This window comes from Leptosomus discolor, chromosome 14 (assembly GCF_034619465.1).
Source record: "Leptosomus discolor isolate bLepDis1 chromosome 14, bLepDis1.hap2, whole genome shotgun sequence".
Taxonomy (NCBI): domain Eukaryota; kingdom Metazoa; phylum Chordata; class Aves; order Leptosomiformes; family Leptosomidae; genus Leptosomus; species Leptosomus discolor.
This window is the reverse complement of record NC_141404.1, coordinates 16,416,512-16,440,676: the sequence shown is the minus strand read 5'-3', so window position 1 is coordinate 16,440,676 and position 24,165 is coordinate 16,416,512. Positions and strand designations below refer to the sequence as shown.

General features: G+C 60.1%; 4 protein-coding genes across 5 annotated transcripts in view; all 4 read right to left on the bottom strand.

Moving 5' to 3' along the window:
- RAB11FIP3 (RAB11 family interacting protein 3) overlaps positions 1-851 on the bottom strand; it is a 77,364-nt gene extending 76,513 nt beyond the window's left edge. The window contains exon 1 of the mRNA XM_086473097.1: positions 534-851. Within this exon, the coding sequence (XP_086329223.1) occupies positions 534-851 (318 nt within the window). The remainder of the gene's footprint in view (positions 1-533) is intronic.
- A 1,641-nt stretch (positions 852-2,492) lies between these two features.
- Positions 2,493-9,182, bottom strand: DECR2 (2,4-dienoyl-CoA reductase 2). 2 transcript variants are annotated; one of them, XM_086472982.1, is made up of 9 exons: positions 9,085-9,182; positions 8,868-8,936; positions 8,345-8,396; positions 6,725-6,860; positions 6,165-6,289; positions 5,506-5,599; positions 5,140-5,244; positions 4,401-4,589; positions 2,493-3,605 (listed from the first exon to the last, which is right to left on the bottom strand). In XM_086472982.1, exons 1-9 carry the CDS (start codon positions 9,180-9,182, stop codon positions 3,571-3,573), a joined length of 903 nt encoding a protein of 300 aa, XP_086329108.1. In that variant the 3' UTR covers positions 2,493-3,570. The 2 variants fall into 2 exon arrangements, with proteins under 2 accessions (XP_086329108.1, XP_086329109.1); XM_086472983.1 differs by having other exon boundaries at positions 3,572-3,605; positions 4,372-4,589.
- A 996-nt stretch (positions 9,183-10,178) lies between these two features.
- Positions 10,179-12,679, bottom strand: NME4 (NME/NM23 nucleoside diphosphate kinase 4). Its single transcript, XM_086473098.1, has 5 exons — positions 12,589-12,679; positions 10,808-10,938; positions 10,560-10,661; positions 10,374-10,486; positions 10,179-10,299 (listed from the first exon to the last, which is right to left on the bottom strand). The coding sequence occupies exons 1-5, from the start codon at positions 12,677-12,679 to the stop codon at positions 10,179-10,181; spliced, it is 558 nt and encodes a 185-aa protein (XP_086329224.1).
- A 3,188-nt stretch (positions 12,680-15,867) lies between these two features.
- Positions 15,868-24,165, bottom strand: part of XPO6 (exportin 6) — a 39,255-nt gene continuing 30,957 nt past the window's right edge. Inside the window, exons 17-23 of the mRNA XM_009959045.2 lie at positions 23,503-23,658; positions 22,063-22,177; positions 21,389-21,560; positions 20,779-20,940; positions 18,661-18,759; positions 17,457-17,687; positions 15,868-16,515 (exon numbers count right to left, since the gene is read on the bottom strand). Of these exons, the coding sequence (XP_009957347.1) occupies positions 16,414-16,515; positions 17,457-17,687; positions 18,661-18,759; positions 20,779-20,940; positions 21,389-21,560; positions 22,063-22,177; positions 23,503-23,658 (1,037 nt within the window). The 3' untranslated portion in view covers positions 15,868-16,413. The remainder of the gene's footprint in view (positions 16,516-17,456; positions 17,688-18,660; positions 18,760-20,778; positions 20,941-21,388; positions 21,561-22,062; positions 22,178-23,502; positions 23,659-24,165) is intronic.

Genomic DNA, 24,165 nt, shown 5'->3' with positions numbered 1-24,165 from the left:
GAGCTGCTCAGACAAACCTAAATGTGGTATTGCTGGAGAACAAAGAGAGGGGCTGCAGGCTCCCTGCCGAGATGCTCCGTTCCCAGTGGATTGGGACCTGGAAAAGGTGAGCTCCAGCTTCGCCAGGCTCCCTCCACACCTCCCGCATCCATTTCAGCCCACACATGCCCTTCACCCAGGACGACCCAGAGGCCGGCGGGGCAGACGCCGCTCTCGCTCACGTTAAAAGCTCCTCCAAGGGCTGCAACCCTCACACGAGCCGCCTCTGCCCATCGCCCCTACAGCGGGCAGGGACCACCAGTGGCCCAGGGCCGAGGCTCCCCAACGGGTCACGCCAACCCCTGACTCGCCTCACACCCGGCGCCCGCAGCTCCTTCCCTGGGGGGGCAGCCGAGACGTGACCGCGGGGCAGGTGTGAGGGGAGGCCCTGGCCTGACAGGGCCCCACAGGCCTGACAGGGCCCCGGGGGCCGGGGTGGGCCCAGGCCCGGTGGCGGGACAGGCCCTGGTGATGCGGGGCGCCGCCTGCCTCACCTGCTCGGCGCCGTAGGCCGTGGCGAACTGGACGAACTCCTCCACACGCACGAAGCCGTCACCGTCGCGGTCGAGGGCGTCGAAGACGGGGCGGAGGCGCGGCTCCTCCTCCGGCCGGGCCGGGGGCTCGGTGGGGCCCCCCAGGGCCAGGCAGTCCCCTTGCTCCGGCGAGGACCACGGCGGCGGCCCCGGGGCGGGTTCGACGGCCTCAGGTGCCCAGAAGCCCGGCTCCAGCTCTGGCCCCAGCCCCGACCCGTCGCGCCCCGGCCCCCGGAGGAGCGGGGGCTCGGGCACGGCCGCCGGCGGATGCGGCTCCATTTTCACCGGCGGCGCTCAGCGCCCGCCGCCGCCCGCCCCGCCGCTGCCCGGCGGCCATGCCCCGCTGCCATCACCCCCTCACATCGCTGCCGCCCTGGGTGGGGGAGGGGGGCGGGGGGGGGGCGGTGCCGGTACCGGTGCGGCGATGGCGATGCCGATGCCGGTGCGGTCCCAGCGGTAGCTCCGCCCGCACCCGGGCACACGGCTTTGTGCGAGGCGGCGCCGGCCCCGCCCGCCGCACCGCCACCGGGGGCGGCCCCACCGTCCCGCCCCGCCCGCCTGGGAGCGGCGGCTCCGAACGCCGGGCGGACGCGGTTCCTCCCGGGGGGTCTGCGGAGCCGGCGGCGGCGCCGCCCAGAAATAACCCCACCCGCCCGCGCCGCCGCTCCGGGGTAGCACGCGGCGAACCGCCAGATCCAACCCGGTAGCCGCCGCAGTAGCCGGGACGGTGACGTCACTCGTCTGCCGGTACGGCCCCCGCCCCCGACGCGGCGCAGGGCCGCGCGGAAGCCCCGCCCCTTCCCCCGCCCCGGCTCGTGCGCGGCGCGGGAGGGGAAAGGGCCACGCGGCGCGCGAGCACGTGCCGCCCGCGCCCCCATCCGGGGGAGGCACCGCGCACCGGGCCCCGTGCGCCCCACCGAGGGGGAACCCCGCACCCAGGGAGCCCCGGGCCCCCTCCAGCCTCCCCATCCCCCCCGCATCCCCCCAGCATCAGCCACCCCTCGGACCCCCGCCCCGGCGCTGGAGAGACGTTCCCCGTGTTGCAGCTCCGGGGCCGCCTGCCCTGCAGCGCCTTCCCTTCGGGCATCGACTCTTGCTGCAGGGAGGACGGAAACCTCACCCTCCTCCCCGGGGGCACAGGGGAGCAACCTCTGCCCCTTCTCACCCCAGCCTGAGGGCAGCAGGTCCCCGCAGCTTGCCCCCTGGAGCCTGTGAAGGGTCTCCGTGTCCCCACACACAGTCACGGAGGGGCTGCCAGGGGTTTGGCTAAAGCAAAGGCTCATGGAAGGACCATGGCTGTCACCACACGCAGGGACAGTCCCCAGCTGTGGTGGTTAAACAAGACGTCAGTAAATACAGGGACCCTCACAGAACAAGGGGTGCAGGTCAGAGCAGCAGAGCGCCGGGCGGCCAGGACCAACAAACATCGCGTGAGTACCTTCTCCGGGAGAAGACACTCGTCCCATTATCTGGGAAGAGGGACAGCGTAGCTGGAGGCAGGTCCCAGGAGAGACCCGGACAAACGCCCAGACCCCCATCCAGGCACCACATCCCCACCCTCTCTGAAGGGGCTGGCACGTCCCCGTCACCTCTGCCAATGGATCCCACACCTGCTGGAACCACATCCCCAGAGCCAGCTGGGGCCGAGGGGGTGGCAGGTCCCCAAATACCCCTGGCCTGGGGTGCTGGGACACAACAGCCATGGAGAACTGGTGCCGCGCAAGGCTTTGCTAGTGGGAACACTGGTTCTCCCTCCTCCCTCAGGGCCCCACTGGGACTTGCCAACGACTCAGCCTCCCGAAGCTCCTGCTGCCGCCGGCTCACCAGAGGACACGGGGCACCAGCAAACCTTCCCAAGCTCCCGGCGGCTGCAGGATCAACCCCTGCGCAGGCAAAGAGAGGAGAAAGAAGCATCGCAGCTCAGGGTGCAAGGCCTTTATTCACGGCCTGGAGGAAGGAGCAAAACCTGGCAAGTCTACGATTGAGTGTGAAACACGATCAAGTCGGAAAACGAGCTTCACGGAATTCAGGAGAAGCCTCAGAATTGCTGTCGGCAGCAGGAGGCTGCTGCACGCCAGCGGCGCGTGTCCCCCGAGGCACCAGGACGTGCTCCAGCAGCCCAGGGCAGACCCGCTGCAGCGCTTGCAGCTCCTCAGCTCAGCACCCTGCTCGGGAAGGGCTGAATTTCAGCCACCCCTTGATCTACCCTCACCTGTAGTGTCTGTATAAGGAAAGGAGACAGCATGAGACTGGCAGGACAGACAGATGGGTGCCGGACGGACAACAGGACACCTTGAGCTCCCAAGAGAGACAGAGCTACGGTGCACAGCAGTACACAGCCAGCTCTGGTGGGATTTGACCTCACACCACCTCTGCTGCTGGGAGAGGGAGACCCTGCTGCATCTGTGTCAGCCTCTGGGGACCACTGCCCCACGCAGGAACCCCCCCCTCGAGGGGATGGGGCCATTTCCCCCTGCCAGGAGCCAGCTTGGTCTTTGCTCCCCCTCCAAGAGCTGCCGGCTACTGCTACCAAGCCAGAGCTGCCGCCAGCATGAAGGCCGAGCTCAACCCCAGATGGGCTGAATGACTCCTCCCTCCCAAAACAGAGCTGCTGCTTGGGCAGCCCTTGGGCTGAGATGGGGGAGAGGGGAGGAAGAGGATGGATATCCACAGGTGGCACTGCCTGGGACGTGGGAAAGGCCAGGGAAGCAACTCAGAGGGAGACACAAACGGACAGCGAACATCACACCCCGCGCTGTCCCCGCGCCCTCAGCCACATCAGCTCAGAAGACAGTAACGGCACAGCACGGGGGGGGGACACTTGCTCCCCACCCAGCACCCCCAATGCTCCCTCCCCCAGGCGGACGCAGGATCAGCAGCATCACCACCGCCGGTCGCTGATCAGAGGCGGCACTATCGGCTCCGACCCTGGGAGGCGTCACCCAGAGCAGCAGCGGTCGGTCACATTTCTGTCCATCGGGCGATCCCAGGCTGTCCATCACGGATTTTTGTTTGCTCCTGCAGCCCAGAAATCTGCAAGACAGCACGGAGGTGGGCACGAAGTCCTGCCCTGCTCACGGAGGCCCCCAGGCAGGGGGAGAGAGGAAGAAAGGAGACCCCTCTCCCAGCAAGCGCCAGGCTCCGTCTCCCTTCCCACCTCCGCAGACACACGCGGTCAACGTGAGTCCTGCGGGCGATTCCACCGCAACACAGGACACACTGCGGCGATCATGGAAGGCAGAAAGGGGAGGCAGAGGCTGTCAGGACTTCTGGGCCCAATTCTGCTGGTGGGGCACAGAAAAGGGGCACCACGTCGCTTCAGGGGACACTCGGAAGCGCCCAGCCAAGCATCCTCCAGCAGGAGCAACAAGAGATACCATCAAGCGCAGGCTCAGAGGAAAAACCCAGCAAGTTCTCCAGCCCTTCCCAAGTCACCCCAGGACTGTCCAGGAGGACTCAGAGATGTTCCCCTTGTTGCTCTGACAAGAGCACGGGGGGGTGACCCTGCTCCACCTTCCCAAAAGCAGAGGAAGGTTTGAGAACAAGCGCTGCCAAGTCAAGCCCTGGGCTGGCTGCCCTTACTCGAAGACCCGGACACCCAGCATCTGCCCCCTTTTCCCCAACACAGGCTGTGCCACGCAGCTGCCACAGGAGAGGCAGAGCCTGGTACCGGTACGAGGCACCTGAAGAAGGCAACGCCGCCCCCGCTGCTACGGCAGCCATGCTCCTGTACCATGGGGCAACAGGGTTGCTGACATGAGCCCTGCTCTAATCCCACGGAGGGGGAAATGCACGTCACCTAGAGTTTAGCAGAGGATGAAGCAATACCCAGCAAGGCAGGGAAGTTGTTGGCAGAGGTCAGCCAGCTCCCGCCGTCCACAACCAGGGTGGTGCCCGTCACGTAGGAGGAGAGGGGACTCGCCAGGTACAGTGTGCTGTGGGCGATCTCCGTCTTGTTCCCTGCACGCTGGAGGGGGATCCTGTCGAACTGGCTGGCTTCCTCGGCGAATTTCCCACCTAAGAGGAGCAGAAGAAAGGGTCAGCTAGGACCACGGGACCACCTGCCCACCGCCACGGCCTGTCAGGCACTGCACCACTGCTTGCAGAGGGCTTGCTGAGCGCCCCGGGGAACCCAGGTGGGATCCTGGCGCAGCCCTGGGACAAAGGGCTGAGAAGAGAGTTAAACGAGGGGAGCTCAAGCCCAGCGGTGGGTTGGGTACTGCAACAGCGAGTTCAAGACAGGACCTCAGCGAGCTTTCCCCCTCCAGGGCTGAACCGACACCACTGATGGACTGCAAAAGCTAAACTACCAGGTGTCAGAGAGCACAAAAAAGCTGCCGCTCCACAGAGAAAAATCGGTGCCCTGCGAGGTACTGAGGACGCAGGAAGGGCTGCTCCCGCACAGGGACGTGCCAGCCCACTCACAGGACAGCCGTGCCCAGCAGCAACAGCCCCCGGCTACATCACACGCCCCCCAATCCGCATGGCGCCGGTGGTCCATCACCGTCCCCTCCCAGCCAGACACCAGCAAGCCACAGACAGAGGCAGGAGCCCCCGGTTGCCTTACCCAGCCGCCGGTAGCCCTCGGTGCCTGTAATGGGGCCCGGTGCCAGGCTGTTCACTCGGATGTTGTTGGGTCCCCACTCCACAGCAAGGTGTCGAGTCATGGCATCTGGGAACGGATTACAACAGGAACGAGGGAATAAGAGAGTAGAGCCATTCCAGTAACTTTTGGGGGGGCAAAAAGCCACAGAAGACTCTGACCAAGAGCAAAGAGCCCTGGGGGGAAGAGAAGAGCCTCATCCCAAACCCAGGCCCATGGTAACCACACCGATTCACATTCATCTCTTCCAAGGACACCTTCCCATCCCAATATTTAGGAGGAACCAGCCCCACGCAGCTCCCAGAGTCCCAGCAAGAGGCTTTTAGGTACCTATGGCAGCCTTAGCAGTACCAGCGTGCACCTGGAGGGCCTGCCCTCGGTAGCTCAGGGTTGCCGTGATGTTAACGATGACCCCACCGTGGTCCTGGGGAAGGAAGAGAGACTGGGTGTTGGGCAGGGTGCAGCACAAGGGGTCACGTAGGGGAGTGGCGGGACAAGAGAGCTGAGCTAAGAGGGACAGTCACCTGTGGGCACTGCCACCTCTGCGTTGCTAACCCATCACCAGGGCAGCGCTGCCCACCCGGCCTCACCGAGCCAGGGCAGCCAGCAGGGCCCTTCCAGAGAGGTGGCAGGGGACAAGCAAAGGCCAAGGGAAAGCAGAGGAGCTGGAAAAGCAGCAGCAGATAGCAGCTTCTTCCCTGGCAGGTGGCAGAACACAGAAAGGTGCCACAACGGCCAAAAGCCCCAGGGCTAGAGACAGGCAGGATTCCCAGTGCCTGCAGACGGGCTGCCATCCCTGGGAGGGAACGGACTGGATCTGAGCAACGTGGGTGGTAGCAGCCCAGCACAGCCCTGGGTACATGGGTGTGCTCCATTCTGCCCTCCACACTTCCCTGAATTTCTCAGGAGCAAAGTGCTGTTTGTCTGACACTAACCCCCTGCCTACCAGGAGCCTCTCCACAGAGTCCTCTGGCTCTGGCTCCACTTACCCGAAAATACTTCTCAAAGAGGACTTTGGAGGTGTTGAAGGTGCCAATGGTGTCGATATCTATCACTGTCCTGAAGGCATTGAAGGACAGGGCACTGGCTGGGCACAGAAAGTTTCCTGCAGCACCTAAAGAACAATCAGCCAGGGGCTGGTCAGGACTGGGGCAGGAGAGATCAGGCAGGTTCAGGCTACTTGTGCAAGAGGGATGGTGAGGGATACTGTCTGGGCAGAGCCCGCAGAAACAGCCCTGATGAAGGGGATGAACAGCTGGTGGCTCTGAGTGCCCAGCAGCACGGCCAGCCTGAGAGCAGGAGGGCATTGGGGCAGTGGGAGCCGGGACGATCCACCCCCAGGCACGCCCGGATCATCAACAGGTCCCTGCTTCCCCTGAGCCCACCCCCTCTGCGCTCCCAGGGGCTGCTGAGCTGCTCCCAGGCCAAACCAGCATAAGCCAGACACTAGGCACACCCACAGCCCCCCTGCAGGAAAACGCCCCTCCAAGCGCCCCTCCAAGCAGCGAGTCTGCAGCACGCCCTCCCCCTGCCCGCCCCAGCGGCTCACCATTAACGAGGATGTCGATCCGCTGGAACTCTTTCAGCGCCTCATCCACTGCTGCCACAATGGTTTGGGGCTGCCTGACATCTAAGGACAGAGGCAGGCACTGCTGGCCTGTGGCTGCCACCAGCTTTTTTGAGGCCTAAAACCAGACAAAAGACCCGAGATTCTTTTTGGAACTCTCTCCGTTAGACCCAGACCTCAGAACAGGCGAGCGAGAAGTCAGGCAGGAGCCACATCCCTGCAGCACAGAGCAAACACCGTGGGCAGGGGAGAGACCTGCCTGAACACTGCCAGCTCCAGCCCAGCACCACCCTGCAGCGAAAGCCCGGGGTAGCCAGAGGAAGATGTCCCAAACAAAGGCCACGCTGGCCCCGAGGCCACAAGTCTCTAAGCTCGGTTATCTCGGTGGCCTGTCATCGACACAGCACATCCCCAGCAACATCTCTGCGGGGCAAGTGCAAAGGTCGGACCCCAACAAAGCATTTTTGGCACGAGCCCAGACGTAATTAACCTTTAGATCCAAAAAAAACCCGTCAGTAGGCCAAAGGGCAAAGGCAGCCCAGCGGCTGCCAGGGTCTCTGCCCGCGAGGCAGAGCGGGCCAGCTCTGCAGCTCAGCGTCTGCCACAACCCAGCCCCGAGGCGCTACGACAGCACTCCCCACAGCAAACTAACTTAGCAGCAACCCTGCACAACACCCAGCAACGCTCCAGGTTACTCCTCGGGCTCCACAGGCCCTGCTGGGAGAAGCTTTGAGCCCCAACTAGTACACACGCACACCGAGCATCAAGAGCCTGGGCAAGCAGTACCCGTGTACCCGCAAGACTCCAGCCCCCAAGGACTAAAAAGCTGCTGAGCTCTGCAGCTTGTTTTCTGGCAGGAGAGCCTGAAGGAATGCAAAATGACGGCACTAACCACCCCCGGGAGGCAGCTGGGTCACGCCAGCTCACTCCCCAGCGCTGGTTTTGATCTTTTTCAGCACGGTCCATATGCAGCTCCCACACAGCTCTCTCACAGCCACTGTCAGCCCGAGACAGCAGCAGAAGCCACGGTCAGGAACAGAAAATGGGACCAGCCAAACTCCAGCCCAGGGTCAGACACGCAGGGCTGGGTGTTTGTTCTAGTCTAACGCAGCTTTCCGGCCCTGTGTCCTCCCCTCCGTCTCAAAACACAAGAGAACTGAGATTTTGGGGCTCAGCGTACCTGCCTCAACCCACATAACCCTCGGACAAGGGGGTCTTGTCCTACCCAAAGCCGAGATTTAAGTTTGACCTTGGGCTCTGCCACTTCCCTGCTGACAAACCTTCACCCCATCTGCCTCATCCGCAAAAAGGACACACCCCATCTGGAAGGGACACCCCAAAGCTGGCAGGGGAAGGCAGCAAGTCCCTCCATTAACTGAGCTCTACCGTGAGGTGCGGTAGGTGCAGCTCACCCTAAACCTGCACCCATCCCGCCCATCACCACTGCCTGCTGGGGCTGAATTGCTTAGAGCTGGGGGAAGACAGGGCAGTGCTGGTGAGCCGCCTCTCCTGTTGCGCTGCTTCCAGCCCCCCCAGAGGAGAGGGCAGAAGGATTCCCGGGCGGTCACAGCTCTCCCCGTCCTGCCCGAGCCACAGACTCACCTCCAACACGCGCTGCAGGTTCCTGCTCGCAATGACCGTCCGGCAGCCATGCCTGCAAGGAAGGGGCTGGTGAGAAGGGCGACACAGCACCAGCTCCTCAGTCACCTCGGACCTCTGGGGATCACCAGGAGTGCGGCTGGGGAGCGGTGGGAGGTGGCACAACGTCCTTGCAGGGGAGGAACTGTTGCTCCTCCAGGCTTGCAGGGCTCGAAAAGAGGGAGCCACAGGCACTGGAGACCTATCCCAGCGCTGGGACAGGACCAGCCCCTGCCGCCCACACCTCCACGAGCCACCAGAGCCCGCAGCCGGCAGCACTGCCCGCGTCTCCTGCCCGCACCTCTCACAAGGACTCTGTTGCCCCCCGGCTTCGCACCCCACCTCTTCTAGGCCCCGTTAGCACAGTCGCCTCAAGGGAAAGGCAGCTTTGACGCCGCCCGTCCCACCGCTGCCCAAGAAAGCCGGGCAAGCCCTCCTCGGGCACGGCCGCCACCCCGCGGGCCGCAGCCCCGCCGGGCCCCCGCACCTCATGAAGATCTCGGCGATGCGGAAGCCGATGCCCGAGCCGCCGCCGGTGATGAACGCCACCTGGCCCCTGGAGGAGGGGAACAAAGGGACAGTCAGAGGCAAGCGCCGGGCCCCGATCAGCGAGCAGGCCGCGGGGCACGCCGTGCCCAACGCCCCAGGCCGCGGCCCTGCAGCCGAACCGAGGCCCCGGAGCCCTCCAGCGCCCCGGCACTCACGCCAAGAGGTCGGGGCTGAAGAGGTGGCGGTAATCCCGGAGGCAGTCGTCGGTGTCCACGTCCGGCGGCGGCCGGGAGGCTGCTGGGGCCTCCGCCATGGCAGCTCGACGCCGGGCCCGGGCCCGCTGGGCCGCGCCGCAGAGCACGCCGGGAGCGCGCGCCCCGCGCTGCCTGCCGGGAGAGGCCGGCCCCTCCGGCCCTGCGCATGCGCGGGCGTCGGCAGGTGTTGCCCGGCAACAGCGCGGGGGCTGGTGCGGCGTCCCACAGCGCCGCCCAGCGTCCCCAGTGGCTCACTGGTGCGCCAGGAACACCCCGGCGGCACCGCCGCCCCTCCCAGGGACAGCCCAGCGTCCCCGGAGCCCTCTCCGTGCCAGCCCAGGCACCCCCGGGCCCTCCCAGTGACCCGCAGAGCCTCCTGCTGCCCCCAGGGACAGCCCGGCGCCTCCCAGAGCTTCCCATTACCTCCCCAGTACCCCGCAGGGACAGCCCGGCACCTCCCAGAGCTTCCCATTACCTCCCCAGTGTCCCCCAGGGACAGCCCGGCGCCTCCTAGAGTTTCCCAGTGCCTCTCCTAAGATATGCCAGTACTTCCCAGAGCTTCCCAGTGTCTCCAGAGCTTCCCCGTACGGCCCCAGTGTAACCCAGGGACAGTCCAGTGCTCTCCAGAGTTTCCCTCAATACCTCCCCAGGGATTTTCCACTCTCTCCCAGAGATGTCCAACACTGCCCCAGTGCCCCCTGAGAACAACCCAGTTGCTCCCAGACCTCCCCAGTACCACCCAATTTCTCCCTTGAGAAATGTCAGTGCATCCCAGAACTTCCCAGAACTAACCCGGTGCCCCCCTCCCCCAGGGACATCGTAGCACTTCACAGTGACATCCCAGTGCTTCCCAGTACTGCCCCAGTACTACCCAGGGTTGTGCCAGCACCTTCCAGACCTTCCCAGTACCACCTCAGTGCCCCCTGGGGACATCCCAGTGCCTCCCAAAGCCCCACAACACTTGCTGGTGGCATCTGAGGGAGGAGACTGGAGCCACAGCTGCAGGCATCAGCGTTTATTGTGGGGCCGGGGTCCTCCCGTGGACAGGGTCCACCCTAGGGCCCGTAGGTGTAATCCCGGTCTCCGCTCTCCCAGGCCACCAGCTCGTCCCGCTGGAACCAGAAGCCGATCTCCCTCTGGGCTGTCTCCACCGAGTCGCTAGCATGGACCACGTTCCTGCGCGGGGACGGGGATGGTGCCATGGCCGTGGGGTCCCCCCACCGGCCCCGCCACCCGCCCCACGCCCCTACCTGCTGACGTGCATGCTGAAGTCCCCCCGGATGGTGCCCGCTGCCGCCGCCGCCGAGTCGGTGTCCCCCACCATGGCCCGCGTGGACCTGACCACGTTGTAGCCCTCCCACACCTATGGGACAGGGGACACCTTAGCCCCCTGGACCCCCCTCGAGACCCCTGAACCCCCCATCGCAGCCCCTCACCATGGCCACCAGCGGCCCTGAGGTCATGTAGGCGAGGAGCGCGGGGTAGAAGGGCTTCTGCCGCAGCTGCTGGTAGTGCTTGTCCAGGAGCCCCTGGTCCGCCTGATGGCAGCGTGGGGTGATGGCAGGGACACCCAGCCAGTGCCCCCTGCTGTCACCCCCCTCCTGGCGCCCCCCTGAGCCGGCTGTGGGGTGCGGGGAGCAAGATCGCACGGGGGGACGGGTGGCCGCTCGGTAGGGTTGGGTACCTGGAGCAGCTTCATGGCCACCAGCTTGAAGCCACGGCGCTCGAAGCGCTGGATGACGCTCCCCACCAGCCGCCGCTGCACTGCGTCCGGCTTCGCCAGCACCAGTGTCTGCTCCTGCAGCTCCGGGGGGGCTGCGCGGGGACAGAGGGGCCGGTGTCACCACCGGGCATGGGGTACAGGTCACCACCAGCCATGGGACACGGGCATGGGATGTGGCAGCAGGATCCCACGTGGCTCCTGGGGCACCATGGGCTGCTGCTCGGTGCCGGTGGGCAGTGGCTGCTGCAGCGGGAACCCATCCCTGTCCCCATCCCGGGGCCGTGTCCCTCTGGCTGCTCTGTGCCTTGCAGACTGGCAGGGTCTCAGTAGAGACCCAAGGGACATGCTGCACAGGTGTTGGGGACACTCACAGCCAGGAAACACCCTTTAACCCAGCGTGGGACAGGCCGAGCATGTTGCACCGCTGCATCCCGGTGCTGGTGCTGCAGGTGCCACCCTGTGTGCCATCGCTCTTGCCCGGCCTCGGGTGCTTCCCCCTGCCCGGAGGCAGCCGGGCCCCAGCCCTGGCACAAAGCGGGTCCCTGGTCGCAGCCCTCCACTGCTGGAGAGCGAAACGGAGCGCTGGGGGGTGGCAGGGTCTGGCACCACTGTCACCCGTGGCACAGCAGGGTCCGGCATCACCGCCACCACCCTCACCCAGTGGCTGGGCCTGCTGGGGCCACGCTGGCAGGAGGGGACACAAGTCCCCAAGGGACAGTGCATCCTGTCTGCCGGAGGGGCAGAGGGGACGGGAAAGAGAGGAAGGGAGAGGGAGAGAGGACGCTGCGCCGAGTGTTTCGCTGCCAGCCCCAGGCTTTGGGGTCCCGTCCTGGCCTGCGAGGTCAGGCTGGCCCCGGTGCTGGCAGGGGCAGAGAGGAATAAGTGACCCCACAAATTCACCCGCTTCTCTGGGCGTTGCTGGACACAGCCCCACCAGGCTCCCAGTCTGTCCCTCCCCAGGGGTCCCCCCATTGCAGCCCTGGGGACACCAAATGCCTTGGGACCTTCAGGGTGGTGCCTGCGGGGGGGAGCCACCATCTCCAGGCACTGCCCCTTCCTGGGACATGGGGCACAGGGCAGGAGACCCTGTCACCTACTCACACTGCGAAGAGGTGAAGGACTCCATAAGCCAGACACCCTGCCTGGGGGCTGCCCCTGGGATGGAGGGACAGAGTGCTGGGGGACTAGGGGCACTGGGAGGGGACAGGGCAGTGGGGACCATGGGAGCAAGATGGGGATGGGAGCCCTGAGGGGCAGGACAGGCCAAGGGGATGTGCCCTTGGTCCCCAGGGGCAGGATGAGGATGGGGACAGGATCCCCCAGGGGCTGGACAGGGATCAGGAGTGGGTCCCCAGGGGCAGGGCAGGGAAGGGGCTGAGGGCAGCATGGGGACAGGGACAGGGTCCTCTGGGGCAGAACAGGGAAGGGGCCGAGGGCACAACAGGGATGGGGACTGAGTCCCCAGGAGCAGGACAAGAATGGGGACAGGGTCCCCAGGGGCAGGACAGGGAAGGGGCCGAAGGCACAACAGGGATGGGGACCGGGTCCCCAGGGACAGGATGAGGACGGGGACAGGGTCCCCAGGGGCAGGATGAGGATGGGGACAGGGTCCCCAGGGGCAGGACAGGGAAGGGGCCAAGGGCAGAACAGGGACAGGGACAGGCTCCCCAGGGGCAGGACAAGGACGGGGACAGGGTCCCGGGGCAGGAGGGGGCCGGGGGCAGGACGGGGCCGTGTCTCACCGGAGCCGTAGCAGCGGGGCCCGGGGGGGCGGCTCAGGCCCGGCTGCCCCCGCAGCAGGCTCCGGGCCAGGCAGCGCCCCAGGGAGCCCATGGCGGGGCCGGCGGGTCGGACCTGGCCGCAGCGGGGCTCGGCCGCCCCGCGGAGGCTTTAAGGACCCGGCCGAGCCCGGGGACGGGTCAGGCTTCCGTCCCTCCCCTTAAAGCAGCCGCCGGGACCGGGCGGCCGCCGCGCCTGCAGGGAGCATCCCGGGACGGGGCATCCCGATGCGGAGCATCCCGGGACGGGGCATCCTGGGACAGAGCATCCCGGTACAGGGCACCCGGGAACGGGGCATCCCCCTGTCCAGAGAGAGCCCCAAGCCCTGCTGCGGTGGGAGCAGAGCCCCGCACCCGTTCCCTGGGGGACCCAGGGGTATGGGGGGTCCCAGACCCTGCCAGAACCCAGACCTGCTTCACGCTTTGCCCCTGACAGCCCGGGAGAGGAGACCCCCCGGGTTAGCCCATTCCAGTTGGGGTGCAAGGATGCTGTGGGCACCCCCAGCCCCGCGCCGGCCCCCCTTGCCCTGTTGAAGGGCCACAGCGCCGAGCACCCGGGCCAGCGTGTCCCCCCTGGGACACGCAGCTGCCCTGGACACATATTGGGTGTTGGGAAAGGGGTGCAAGGCCCTGTGGGGGGCAGAGGCTGTCCCTGCCCTGCTCACCCACAGCGCTGCCCAGGGGGGAGCCCCTGTGCTTTCAAGCATCACTGAAGGCTGTGGGAAGCAGGGAGGGGGATGAGTGACAGGGACAGAGGCGCCAGGGCCCCCTCCTGTGCCCCAGACTGTGCTGAAGGAGGCAAAAGAGGTGGAGAGTTTGCTGAAGCAGCGACAGGCAGAGCCCTGTGCACAGGAAAGGGGGATGCTCCCCTCTGCAGCATCACTCCAGCTCAGATTCCAGTTTTCCTTAGGGCTGAGTTACATTGGCATGGGAGCTCTGGCAGGGGCAGCCCCCCACGCAGGTGTGTAGGGTCCATCCCAGACCCTATGCTGGGAAATCGCCCTTTATTGAACTTCCCCATCATCCCAAACTCTCGAGACACCTCTTGGGAGAACAGCTCAATGCAAATATTGCTATTAAAGTATCTGCAAGTTCATGGAAAATCCTGGTGGCTTCCAGTTTATTTTCTAAACATGCGCCAATTTGAACGGGTCGAGGAATGTCCCCAACGCCCACAAAGCAATTCACAGGCTGCGAGGGCTGGGGGCCCTGGGGAGGCTGGACTGGAGCCTTTCTCCAACATGAATTTGGCTCCTTGAGCCCCTTGTTTCCTTCCTGCCACACCAAGGGGTAGGGAGTGGGGTCAGAGCCCCCCACACGCTGGGAGGTGGGGACCCAGCACCAGCCACAGCTTGTGAGGACACCACAGGGGCTCTGAGGACCCGCTGTGCTCAGCACAGCTGCAAAACCGTCCACCGTGGCTTCCCCACAGGCAGATTGATCAACAGCTCCTGCAAAAGAGACATTTTGCTGGTGACACCCACCCAAAAAGGGGGCTCGAGGTGGGAAAAGGCCCCTCTCCCATCTGCTGCGCTGGGGTGACGGTGCCGAGGATGGGGTTTCTGTGGGGAAGGTGAATGCAGGCAGACCCATACAATAGTCACTGGGCAGGTGCCCAGCAAGCTGCCCCGATTGCCGGGGTGCTACAGCCAGCCCCCCGCTTTAGGTGAGGGCTGGCAAAGGAGAAACAGCTTTTAGCACAAGGGGTGACAGGTTGGGGCCTGGGCTCTGGCCCCCTTCCAGCCGCTGCCCTTGATCAAGGGGAAAAACATGTACTTTCACCCTCTGTCAACTAAACATTTTGCAAGAAACAGAAGCACCATCACCCCTGAGAGCTGTGGCAGCAGCAGATGAAATGCCCTCAGCCCATCGCTGTGGGAAGCCACAGCCAGGGTGCTTGGTGGAGGCTGTGATGAGCTTAAAGGCCTTTTCCCAGCTAAAGGATTCTACCACTACCCCCCACTGCAGCTCGGAGCAGGGCAGAACTGTTCCAGGGTGGCAGCTGAGGAGGAGGGAGAGGCTCTGGGGCCAGGTTTGGACCCCGCACTGCATTTTCATACACCTCATGACCACCAGGACTCAAAGTTTCAAGGTGCAGACGGTGACACCGAGTTAGTGGAAGGGGTGGCGGCGCTGAACCACACACCCCCGGGGCAGGTTGTGGCTGGCAGGGAGCTCCGCGCCCTTCGCTCTCAGGGGAGGTTGGAGCTCTGCAGCGTGGTGGCAGCTCCTCGCCCACCTCCACACAAAACTTTCCCCTCAAGCTGCTCGTTGGCAGGGTACGAAGCCCAGGCAGGGAACCGGTCCCAGTTCAGGGAGCCTGGGTGCAAGGCTCTGTACACAGGTTATCCAAACACCGCTGAGAGCAAACATGAACCTCGCAGGGTGTTTTTCACCAAACTGGGACTAGAGGAACCATGGAGCAAGCGCTCCTACTCTCTAACTCACCCTTGTCACCTCCTAGTGAGCTGTCCCCATGCAGCCATCTCCCTCAAGTCCGCATCCAGGCGTTTACGGGAGGACCCCTCCTCCACGCTTGCTCCCCTCACAGCGACCAGCTCTGTTCCCACAGCACAGCTGCCCTTGTTATTGCAGAGAATTACAACTGATTTATGGCTCTACACTAGCTCCATGACTAGAGATTTCGGGGGCGGGGGGGGGAAATAATCCTTCCCAGATGCATGATCAGAGATCCACAAGCCTCACAAAATGTCTGACTGGGGCCTGGGATTGTCACCCCGTGCTCAGATGCCACCAGCGGGTCATGCCGGCCAGCGGCTGGCCTTCAGCTCAGGGCTCCTGCGATGCACCACGATGAGATTTCTTCCTGCAGGCGGCTCTTGCTCAAGTCAGACAACGATCTGCTGGAGGGAAGGAACAGAAAACACCAAGGACTGCAGGTGGTTACGCACAGAGAGCGGAGAAAGCGGTCACTCTTGATCTGCGCCACGAGCAGGCGAGAGGACCAGCAGCAGGTTGCCCGTACTGCGCAGTACGGGCAACCTGCTGCCGGTCCTCTCGCCTGCTCGTGGTGAAAGGCTGCAGGTTGCTGCGTCACAAAGTGCATTTTCATGTGGTAAAATGGCTCAGAGGCCCCAAAAGAAACTTGAACCAAGTTCCAGGTTATTTAAAACAACAAAGTAAGCACTTTATTTCCATTAAGCATGTTGGTTTAGTATCACAATGGAATGATGAGAAAACGTTTTTTTTTTTTAAAAAAAAAACCAACCCCCCCCCCCCCCCCCAAAAAAAAAGTCTCTAATCCCCACGAACAGCAGGGAGGTTTTCAAGGCAATTTAAAAACAAAGGGAGTGACAGAAGTGCCGAAACAGTCCCCAACGTCACGAGGCACCTCCTCCGAGAGCTGGGCAGGGGCAGGAAAGGTGGAATGACACGAAGGTACGAATGTCTGAAGTAGTCTTTGGCGCTTCTGCCTCGCGTTCGGTACGTACACGAGCTCTCAAGACGACTCCACAGAAATCTCCGGACGCGACAAGGTGCTACGGTAGCGGAACAAAACCCCAGCGCGAGGACTTTCCCGTACGGTGGAGCTGCCCTGCGGTTGGGCGTTAAGACACATCCTGCAGACTCCAGCTGGGGGGCCTTTGGGTTGGGAGAGGGACAAAAAAATAATTAGGAAGCGTGGTGCGTGACTCCAAGAAGATGTGCCCATGTGCAAAGACACGGCGTCCTGCAGTACTGACAAAACCCAGGAGGAGAGAAGGTGGCGGCCAAACGAAACACGGATCCGTTCCCTACAGTGATCAAAACGCGAGTCCAGTGCAGCAACTATAGTTTCACAGTTCCAGGGGGCAAACTGTCATTGCAGAGTCTGTAGTAACGCAGGTCATTCACCAGTCTGTGCACATTCTGGGTAAACGATGGCAGGTCCTGGAAAAGACCAAACACCACGCTGTAGGGCAAACAGAAGGAAACCTCCAAGCGCTGCCCTACAGCGGGGAACGGAAAGGAACGAGAGGGCCCAACGCCCCTGTGAATTTTCATACAGAGACCAACAGATCCCTTCCTCCAGAGTCTGAGCCCAGGAAACCCGAGTTTCTGCAGCCCACGGAGAATTTGCTCCGGAGCTGCCCTGTGCAGAGCTGACTGCAGCGCTGGGGGCTGCGTTCACCGCACCGGCTCCTCGGCCTGCGGTCAGGCACGGCGGGAAGGGTCAGGACTCGGCCTCCTGCAGCGGCAACTGCTCACCGCACTCCTGCCGAGGCTCCTGGGGGCCACGTTCCCTGCGCCACGGGCAAATCTGCCTGGAGAGCAGTTGCCTTCTAGAGTCTAGTGGTTCTCTCAAGGCTCCTTTCCCACCCTCACACCCTTGGTCTCAAATCCCCCACGGGAGAGGAAGCACTCAATGGCCAAGCAAGCTTCAGCCTGCTGCACTGCCATCATGTTTTGCAGGGAGGTGAGAGATCCCCCTACCTGCTTCGCAGGCCCACGAGGGGTTTGAAAGACTTGTGAGCCATTGCAGCTACTCTGCTGTTGCCTTCACTGTAACCCTCAAACATCTGTCCAGCAGCTGGAGCAAGATTTTGGCAAGGATCTGAGTGTTCCACTCTAGAAAATGGCAGTCTACCCCTAGGAAAACTTCCACCAGGAAATGTATTCCTTAACTCCCACAGCATGCAGCAGCCCAAGAGAGGAGACGGCAGTTCTGCTCCCCACAGTGCACTGCCACGTGTGGAAGCGTTAGGAACAAAAGGCACTGCCCCAAAACGCTGCCCGGAGCAGCTCAGGGCTGCCTGCCAGCGCGTTCTAGGAGGAAAACCCTGCACAGCCTGGCAACCCGGGCACTCCACGGCAGCGTTTCCCCTTCTTACCCTGTCCATTTTGAAATTCCTCCCCAGCACGTTTTTCTGGTTCGAGTCTACACCATCACAACTGGCCAGGAACTCGGGGAGAAAGGCTGAGTAGAAGCCATCAAAGTCCACAGAGGCCATGTTGTAGGTAGCAATGCCGATCTCCTCCTGCAACAGGTCATGCGACTTGTGGACAAGCACCTGAAGGAGCACGTTCACAAACTGGAACAGCATGGTTGTCCGGAAGATCTTCTGCACAGTGAGAGAAGCACACAGTTAGGAGTCTTCACACCAGCAATCCTCCCCCAGGAGCGACCACAGCAGCCAGCACGCGGCTTCAGAAGTACAAATTCACCGAGGTCAGACCAGGCGTGGCTGCACAGGGCCACTTCCAACACCAGCAGCCTCTGAGCTATCAACAAACTGCAAACTCTTGTGAGCACAGAGACAACTCTCCAAGCCAAGCCATGATCACAAATGGCTACAATACCCCAGATTAGCATCAGCTTTAGAGCTAACACTGAATTTGGCCACACTTACCTCACGCATCTGACCCAAGCTTTAAGTGTTGGCATTTAAGCAAAGAGGCATCAAGTCCCATTCAAACTCCAGCCAGGGGCAGCCCTGCGCAGTGCTCCCGAGAGCCAGGGCACCCGGCCAGCTGCCCCAAAGCCTGCCCCGGGCTGGCCCTCAGCTGCGCCCACAGCTGCGCACCCGAGAGCTCTGCTTTCACAGGCTAACCAGAAGGGCAAGACCCTGGATTCCAACTTCAATCCTTCATGACAGCAGGTCTAAATTAGAGGGTCTGAGGATGGGTCCTACGGGACAGTGATGGAGACAACCACCTGGCAGAGGTTTGACTGCAAACACGAGATACCCTCCTGCCAGCCCAGATGAGAATGCTGGAGGGACTCAGCCACTGTCCCACTGATGATGCCATTTCTGCTGCCTCAGACAAACCGCACTGTCCCTCTGTGCGCTCCCTGCTTTCCCTCACGGTCACACGAGGGAACACAGCAAGGCTTTGCTTTGACCGACTAGAGTTGAGATCCCCCCTGTGCCCACTGCAGCGGTGTCAGGGAGGTGCTAATGCCAGTCTGATCAGCAACGTGGCCATCAGGGTCCCCAAATCCTGATCTTCAGTTTCTGATAGTTTACAACAAGTCTTAGGACAGCACCCACCTGTTACCACGCACAGAGCAGACACCAGTCAACCAGGACCCACCTTGTGGTACAGCTTCTGCTTGGTGTTCAGCGTCTCCAAGTAGAAGAGATTCTGCTTGAACAGGTGAATGTCAGGTTGCAGGAAGGACTGGCCAAACGCCTACGAACAAAGCAGAATTGAAGGACGGGAACTGATACTACGAAGAATATCAGACCTGCCAAGCAGAACAACGTGATTTTCACCCTGACAGTAGAACAAACCCCTGGGAGCCTCGGCCGTGTCTCCGTGCGACAAACTAACAAGACAGGCAGCTGTTTAAGTCCCCTGTGCTGCTGCCAGACCAACGGGAAAGGAGGAAGTTTAGTGGAAACATGGTCATATCCTCGCAGAGCAGTTACTAAGCTGGGCCTGTTGGGAACAGACGGGCCAAGCTTGCACTGAAGAGGACCACAGATGCCGAGCACAGGTCCCTGGCAGGCCATCTGCTCAGGAAGGATTCGGCTGTTTCTCAGGGCCACTACCTGCAGCAGCATGGCAAGCACAAACAAAACCAGAGCACACGCACAGGTTTTGTTCTCAATCCAAGTCGAAAGACCAAGGTGGCTTGCAGATGCATTTAACACGTTACGGCACTAAATTAGAACGAAGTTAGAGGAGGGAGCTGGGAGGCTGACGGGGCACCGCAGAAGCAGTAAAGAGCCTAGGAACAAGACTTGCTGAACTACTCTGGTAGGCCCACACCGACTCTGTGATACAACAACTTCTACACCCCGAGTGCCTCTGAAACACTGTACAGATGATGCAGGCAGAGGAGGTAAGCTCTGCACAGAGACGGGCAGCAGAATGTTACCAGTTGCTACTTCAAGGCATCACGAATAGTTTATTCCCCCACACCATAAACGGACACAAATGGCCCAAGTCCCTGTAAGACTGAGCCAGTTCTGGACTTGGATGTCTGGCGGAAACCAGCACATCTACGATTAGCATCCTCAACATAAAACACTGGCTGTGTGGAGAACGCTTACAGAACATTAAATAGGAGTTTTGTATCACAACAACAGAAGCGAAGTAGTAAAACAAGCAGTTCAGTATTGTCCACCAGCCCGAAGTTAACACTGAGACTGCCACGTAGGTATATTCCCAGACAAGGCACTTGAGTGCCTTTGGAAGTGTTACACAGCTACAGCTGAGAGAGATGCTTGGACAGCCCTGCATAGGGACCAGCTTGGGCCTCACTCACTTCAAAAGATGCTAAAATAAGGAAAGGCAGAGAAAAACACCAATACAGTTTATGTCAGTGCAAGTGCTCCCTCTTCCCTCAGGTACCCGAAGGGACCTCGTCTCCAGCAGCACTCCAGGATGGGGCATCTCTACAAAAGGTCCTCCCAGCACATCTCCCTCCACTCCGGCGTTCACCGCCCTCGGAGGACCAAGCCCTACTCTGAGGTTGCAGAGCATGGTGCAACCACGCTTCGGTTTACACTGAAGGTGAAGGGCCCCACACCAGGTACTCCAACAGCAGATTAGGAGGCTGATTTTTTTTTTTCTTCTGATTTTACTTTAAGTTGCACTACCTGTTTTGAGGACAGTTCTTCTATCTAGACTCATTTGGCCAGCTCTGACCCAGGTAACACGAGGAATACAGTCTGTTATTCTTAAAACTTCAAATTCCTCAGCCTGAGAAGACCAGTGCTGGCTCTGTGTACATGCTGGCACCCTGCCTCTGCCTTCTCTATGCCCCAGGTCAAAGGCTGTAGGATATTACCCCACTGGCCCTTCTCTACCAGATCCGACAGTACAACACAGGACAAATCCATATAAACCAAAAGACATCCTGGTCTCAGGAAAACTTCGCTGCACTGGCAATTTGTCCTAGTGCCAACCACAAGACCAGTAACAGAAGTAAATGAGGCAGCATCAGTGATACATTTTCAGGTCTGGGTGCAGGATGAGGCACAGAAAGGAATTGCCGCTTCCCCGCGCCGTGAGGCACTGTGCCTTGTGAGCACATCAGCCAGACCACTCTGTAAGCACTGTGATTTGCAGCGGTTCCTGAAGCAAGACCTCACCCAAGACACGGTCTAGCCCCCGTCACCCACATGTTTAACGCAGTGCCACAAGTGGCGTGTGCTCTGCTGCAGACAGGGTCCTGGACAACGGCAGGAAGAGCTGAGTTACCTGCATAATGGCACTGAACTGCGCTTCGTTCTCCATCTGCTCTTCTGCTACTCCTCTCTGGACACTAGCCAACACACTGGATTTGAAGAAGTACCGCCAATTATGGTGGAGGACCCGGAAAAGCAGCTCAAACAGTTCCGCTTTCACATCAGGAGATGAGCGCTAGGAGGAGAGGAGAACAACAACAACTCAAAGCAGGCTCCTGCGCTGGAATCCCACTCATCCCCTGGATCCCACTGCTAGCAGCACCCCGTCAGGTGGCCACCCAGGGCAGTGCTCTGCAGCCAAGCGCCAGAGCATCGAAGCATTTCCTCCTGAGGTAGGCACCAAACCCAGCTGCTGTTGGATCATGCTAAGAACACATCACCGAGTTCTGAGCCTTACCTCCTGCTTTGCACACGTCTGTAATTTTAGCCTCTCTCGACAATCCTGATGAAATCCTCCACCCATGCTGCTTCCAATTCCCACTGACTAGTCACCCAGTTTTCCCTGCACAGGGACTGACATTTACAGCTCTTGGAAAGCTCAAAGTTTCATTGCTCCCGCACCCCCAGCAACGCCTTCCCTTCCCGTCTCCCCCTTCCTTCACCTCGTGTGAGAACAGCCCTACCTCTGCAATGATGGGGTAGACCTGCTCCATGCACAGGGAGATGACGCTGGGTAGAAAAGGCTTGAAGACTTGGCCTGGCTCTTGTACCACCACTTGCAGTATTTTCAGAAACTTCTCCACCACCCGACAGCCAGTGCTGCCCTCATGGAGGATGCTCTCTGCCAACTGCTCCCTACAACAAAACCAGTCATTGCACAGGGACCTTCCCAGAGACCTGCAGGCTCCCCTCATTTACAGGAAAGCAGGCAGTGCCTCTAAACTTGCTCAATTAATACAGGCCAAGTACATTAAGCCACAGAAGGGAGCTAGGTTTTGACTGAGGATTGAGAGACCTCCCCCCCTGCCTCCCCAGCAAAAGCCTGAGGGACAGATGGAGCACCCTCAGATCACGGGTAGGAGCCAACAGGCAATGTGAAAGTGCAGTTCAGTATCACACACTTCCAGAAAGTCCGTGGGAGAGCTGAAACTGGCATCTATGATGGATGTGCATAGGCTGGGTCACTTCAGACTTGGAAGCGTTTTCCTCAGATTTAGTCCTGGGACATGACAAAAGTCCGGACACGACGGGGTTGGAAACACTACACTCTTTAGGGACAGGGACCTGTTGTGTGAGCAGCTTACTAGGACAAATCACCCTGAGGGAAAAGAAAGAAGTGACAAACACGGGACTATACCTAGTGAACATGTTTAGGAAGGTCTGTATGATCTGCTCAGTGAAAGGCACTCCCATCTGCACCCTCAGTCCTTGAAACAGTGTGAGGAAGAAGCTCAGCATCTCATCTGTCACATCTAAGATAAGAACAAGAAAGCAAAAAACAATGTGTTAAGGTAAGATTCAAGCACATCAATAAGTCTTTTATGTGATATTTGCTCCTCCTGTATAGGGAACCCCATTTACTCTTGGAAATTTAGTAGCAGGTTTCAGGTTCTAACGGCAACCCAACAGCCAGTACTACAGGGCTTAAAGATTGTTCATCCATTTCCGAAAACCACGAGGGGTGACAAGCACAGGCAGCACCAAGCACCTCAGAACAAACACAACACTACCAGCAAGGCGCTTAGTCTGCTCTGCCTGCACAGAGCGCTTGGATAAAGCTCTGGCGAGGGTTTGAGCCGGTCTCCAGCCACTCTCTGCTCGTACAGGGTTAACAGGAAATACAAGGAAACCCAAAACAACTACACACACAGCTTGGGGCAGCCAGGAGACAGAATCCAGCTTCTTTTTTCTTTGGCAGGAACTGAAAAGACCCTTCAAACTTCAGAAGTCATCTTCAGCACGTGGTTATGCAGTTAGCTGATCAGCACCGCAGCTAATTCTTCATCAGTCTCACCACACTTTATCGAATAACCACGGTAAGCTGAAGCTGCTCCACTCCTCCTTCAAACAGCCTTTTACAGCCAGTCAACAGCAGCTGCACGAGGCTGCGAGGCTGTTCTGGAGACAACAGTTCACTGGAGGCGCAGCACCAGCTTGATGTCTCAGAACCTCTTTGCATTTCAACTTTATTTTGCCTCCACCCACACCTGCTTCACTGAGAAAACCCCATCTAGCTCCAAAAGTTTTCCTGAACGCCTCGCTCTTCATGAGAGAAGCTGCTGTAGGCCTGGGCATTCGAGCCACCCTGATGTAACACAAAATGGAAGTTGCTGGCCAGAAGATTACCAAGCCACAGTCCTGGTTACATCTCAGGAGCCTTTCCTTTACAGGGGAAAAAAACCCCATCATTTGACTTAATCTGATGAGATCTACTGCTGTTTGTCTTCAAGCTTCTGGGCAGAATGCAAATGGAAAACGTAGCCAGACAGGGTACTTTGAAGGTTTTTTTTGTGCTCAGGATCAGCTCCGTTTTGTTTCACTGCTGAACACAGCACAGGGCAGCTCCACCTTCTGGAGGTGTCACAAACCTTCACGCCTGTATCCCAGACGGCCGAGGCGATCTCCTGTTCCGATTCAGCCCAGCCCACCCCGAAGTACAGACTCACATGACACTTAGGCACAGCAAGCCCACACACTTCACACGAACACTACCACAATTCTATGCCGATGGACTTGGGATGTTAATCAGTAGGTCATAAAGCTACTCACAGCATTAAAGCCTGTCCTATGGTTATACCTGACTGATGAATGAAAGCTGGGAAGAGGGCTAGTGAGACCTGCACGGATTCTTGCAGCGACTGATAACAGATCTGTCGAGACTTGGTGGATTCTCCAGAGATACTTTCTACAATATCTTCTAAAACGCTGAGTGTCTGATGGATGATCACTTTGGCTGCAAAACAAGAGAGGTGATACTTCCTGCATGTGGCAAAACTACTCAGAGGCAAGAAACGAAGAGAAGTCAAGTTGACACACACAGTAACTAAGACAAGCTACAAGGCAGCATATACACCAAACCCAGGTTGGAGTCAAAAGCGTTCCCAAGCGCATGCTCACTTTTTAAACATTTAAACAGGTTCAATTAGGTCACTGTGGCTACCGGCTTTCTTAAATCACACAGGTTTACTGCCCTGCAGATGCACCCACTGCTCAACTACTCAGGTGCAGAGGCTGAGGGGGGCTGTAACCAATATTATTCACAATATGCTAATGCTAAAGAAACATCAGCCAAGAAAAACCAGCACACTATGACAGCAAAATATACTCCCGATTTCTGCTTCTGAAAATAACAACTGGAGTGATACACAATCAGTGTGTAAGCTAACCCAAAGGCTGCGAGAACTTCACTGGCTCAGTTCAACCCACGTGAGCAGTCTGCTGATACCCTTCTCGTGAGGAG

Coding starts and splice junctions, on each gene's coding strand:
- DECR2 (XM_086472982.1), bottom strand. CDS start 9,182: ATGGCGGAGGCCCCAGCAGCCTCCCGGCCGCCGCCGGACGTGGACACC. Junction 8,397..8,867: donor ATCGCCGAGATCTTCATGAG/GTGCGGGGGCCC, acceptor CCTTCCTTGCAG/GCATGGCTGCCGGACGGTCA. Junction 6,861..8,344: donor ACCTGCAGCGCGTGTTGGAG/GTGAGTCTGTGG, acceptor GTCTGGTTTTAG/GCCTCAAAAAAGCTGGTGGC.
- NME4 (XM_086473098.1), bottom strand. CDS start 12,679: ATGGGCTCCCTGGGGCGCTGCCTGGCCCGGAGCCTGCTGCGGGGGCAG. Junction 10,939..12,588: donor GCCCCGCTGCTACGGCTCCG/GTGAGACACGGC, acceptor GTCCCCGCGCAG/CCCCCCCGGAGCTGCAGGAG. Junction 10,662..10,807: donor TGGCCATGAAGCTGCTCCAG/GTACCCAACCCT, acceptor CGCTGCCATCAG/GCGGACCAGGGGCTCCTGGA.